General features: G+C 39.6%; 1 protein-coding gene across 1 annotated transcript in view; it reads left to right on the plus strand.

Annotated features, from left to right (window-relative positions):
* Positions 1-974, plus strand: part of MOCS3 (molybdenum cofactor synthesis 3) — a 2,202-nt gene extending 1,228 nt beyond the window's left edge. Inside the window, exon 2 of the mRNA XM_009893490.1 lies at positions 6-974. Within this exon, the coding sequence (XP_009891792.1) occupies positions 6-974 (969 nt within the window). The remainder of the gene's footprint in view (positions 1-5) is intronic.
* The last annotated feature ends 2,246 nt before the right edge of the window (positions 975-3,220 follow it).

Genomic DNA, 3,220 nt, shown 5'->3' on the forward strand with positions numbered 1-3,220 from the left:
CCAAGGCCGTATCTGCCGCAGCAGCCCTGCGGCTGCTGAACTCCACCATACAGTATGTGCCCTATTGTGGCGCCCTGAGCCCTCGCACTGCCCTAGAGCTGGTGCGGCAGTATGACATCATTGCCGACTGCTCCGACAACGTCCCCACCAGGTACTTAGTGAACGATGCTTGTGTCCTTGCTGGGAAACCCCTGGTGTCTGGCAGTGCCCTCCGGCTAGAGGGGCAGCTGGTCGTGTACAACTACCAGGGAGGGCCCTGCTACAGGTGTCTCTTCCCCAAGCCCCCTCCACCAGAGACGGTGACTAACTGTGCAGATGGGGGAGTGCTGGGTGTCGTGCCAGGCATCATGGGGTGCATCCAGGCCTTGGAAGTGCTGAAGATTGCTTCAGGAATGGGTTCCTCTTTCAGTCAGTTCATGCTGATGTTTGATGCCCATGAAGGGAGATTTCGCAACATCAAGTTAAGACCAAAGAAACCAGACTGTGCTGTTTGTGGTGACAATCCATCTGTCACATGCCTTCAGGATTATGAGGCATTTTGTGGTTCTTCTGCAACAGATAAGTGTAGGACTTTACATTTGCTGTCCAGTAAAGACAGGGTATCTGTAGAGGAGTACAAAAAACTGTTGGATGAGCAAGTTCCTCATGTATTGTTAGATGTTCGTCCGCAGGTAGAAGTGGATATCTGTCGCCTGGTACATGCTATCCACATTCCTTTGAGTAAATTAGAAGAAAAAGATGAAGAGTGTCTGGAATACTTAGAAAAAAGAATTTGTGAAGAAAAGCAGAGAACTAATGGCCAAATATCTTTTCCTGTATATGTTGTCTGCAAATTAGGAAATGACTCCCAGAAGGCTGTAAGAATTCTGCAGGAGTTACCTGTCAAAGGATTTGGTTCTGTGTTAGCCAAGGATATTAAAGGGGGGCTCATGGCTTGGGCCAGTAAAATTGACCCAACTTTTCCCCAGTATTAGAAATTTAAATGGTGAAAAAAACTACAGATTTTCATAGGGTTTCATCTTCTCTGTGTAATGACTATATCACGTGGATAAAACAGGAGATAGAAAGACCATGTACCTTTTTTTAATGGTAATTTCTTTTCAAAAATTATTTTTATAGATTTCTCTTTTTTTTTTATATAAAAATGTGAAACTATCTATGGAAATGAAAAGAAATGTGTTTCTTGGTTATTATTTAATAATGAAAACTTCAAATAACTACTTAATTGTGCATGTGATAATTGAGAATGACTCCTAATTAGTAATTTTACCCTGGATAGTGACAAAGCACAGGAGTGAAGCATTGAAAGTTTTTACTCATTTTCTTAACTGCCTAACAAATTGAAACGGTGCTTGCAGTGATTTAAAAAAATAGCTGTTAGTCTCTAGCTGGTCAGTAGCACTATTCAGCCTATCATAGGGAACTGCCAAGGCAATGCTGACAAGACTGTTTTGCTCAACATCTTTTAGTTCTCTGTAGAAACATTGTGTATTTATGAGAGAGAACTGCTTGCTGCGAATAACAGCACCTACATAGGAGCGTTCTATTAAGAACTTCCAGGGTCATCCATCTTCATTTGTTGGCTGGCAAAAAAGTATATTGTCTGACTTGTATAGAGGTTTAACTGATGTTGAATGTTAGTAAGACATAGGTTTGAGTCCAGAAAGTTTATAAAACATACAGAAAATGCTTTTGTGATGGCTTAGATATCAGAGGTGGGAGATGAAGAGGAGATGAGAGAGAAGAAAGTAGGTGTGTAGCCTCCCTTCTGCAAGTACAAAGCTGTATTTCATAAGGTTTCTCCCTGTTTGTTGTGGTGGTTGCATATCCTCAGTTGTACTGCATTATTTTGTTAACTGGCATGATGATCTACGCATGTCTAAAAAGTTCTCACAGATGAACTGGGTGAAAAAAAAGAAATAAATAGCTTCTCAACAGAGAGCTGCCTGAGTCCTCATCACTTAAGCATAGTAATTATGTTCTTATAATTGATTAAGGTATGGATTTCCTTTACTTTCTGAGGAGAAAAAAAAACACCTGTCATGACTAATCTTTGCATTATACAAGGGCAAAAAAAGGAGTAGTACTATAATTAGTAGTCAAAAAGGCATATTTTGGTAAAATAAATGTGAACATCCACACCGCCTACTTTATTATAACATGCCATGAGTTTTAGCAGTAATAGTCTTAATCTCTTGTGAATGAAACAGTTATGTGAATTTATAAATACAGGGTCATATCTCTTGCAATTTAGATGACAATGAAAACATTAAAGGCCATGACAAAGTAAGCATTAGTGCTTTCTGGTATGTAGTGAGAGAGTCGTCAGTTGAGACCTTTTAAGACAGGTTGTGGAGTCTTGGTTCAGTCAGAACATCTGGCTTCTGGTGGATTTCAGTTTTTGGGAACTGGAAACCAGAGGAATTTGTTTGAAATGCCTGACCTGTGTTTTAATTTTTCTTTCTTTACTGTGATTTCAAGAGACTGAAACATATATGGGAACTGTAGGAATAGTTCTCTAATATCCAATCTTCCAATGCTAAACAATGGATGGTATGTCACATAGCCACCTGACCTGAAAAAGTGATTCTTTTTCAGTCATTCAAAGCAAGGTGAACCTATGGACTTTACACCAATGCTCTGGGGAGAGGGGAAAGACTTCTTGATTCTCAATCTGAGTGCTACTTCCAGTGGATAGAAATCATGTGTAAAGTCTTTTTCCTTTTTACATTTTAGCAGCAGATGTACACAAGCTCTGTGAAAGAAAAAAGTCATTAAAGCCTGTGTTATTTGGTGGAGGATTTTTTGTAGTGAATTTATAACTGTATTCCTTGTAGCAGATTTTCAAGCAGGAAACCAGACTGCGGGTCTTTGTGCTGTATAGAAAACAAGTAACACCTCAAGGATGTGAACTCTGTGGAAAAATCATGGTAAGGATGAATGAAAATGGACGACACCCATAGAATGATAACAGAACTGAAAAAAAAAAAAAAGTTAACGCATCATCAGGCTGATGAGAGACAAACTTTCAAGGATCTTGTCTATTAAAATAGCTCTTTGGAAAGACCATTCTCGTCAATCCGCAGGGACTAAGATCAAAAGCTCTTATAGGAGCACACCATCTGAAATGCATCTGTTATTTTTGTGTAAAGAGAGTTCTATCCAAAACTAATTGGGCCACACAATACAGAGATAGTAACTCCGGAAAGAACTAGTGGCT

This window comes from Charadrius vociferus, unplaced genomic scaffold (genome assembly GCF_000708025.1).
Source record: "Charadrius vociferus isolate BGI_N301 unplaced genomic scaffold, ASM70802v2 scaffold259, whole genome shotgun sequence".
Taxonomy (NCBI): Eukaryota; Metazoa; Chordata; class Aves; order Charadriiformes; family Charadriidae; genus Charadrius; species Charadrius vociferus.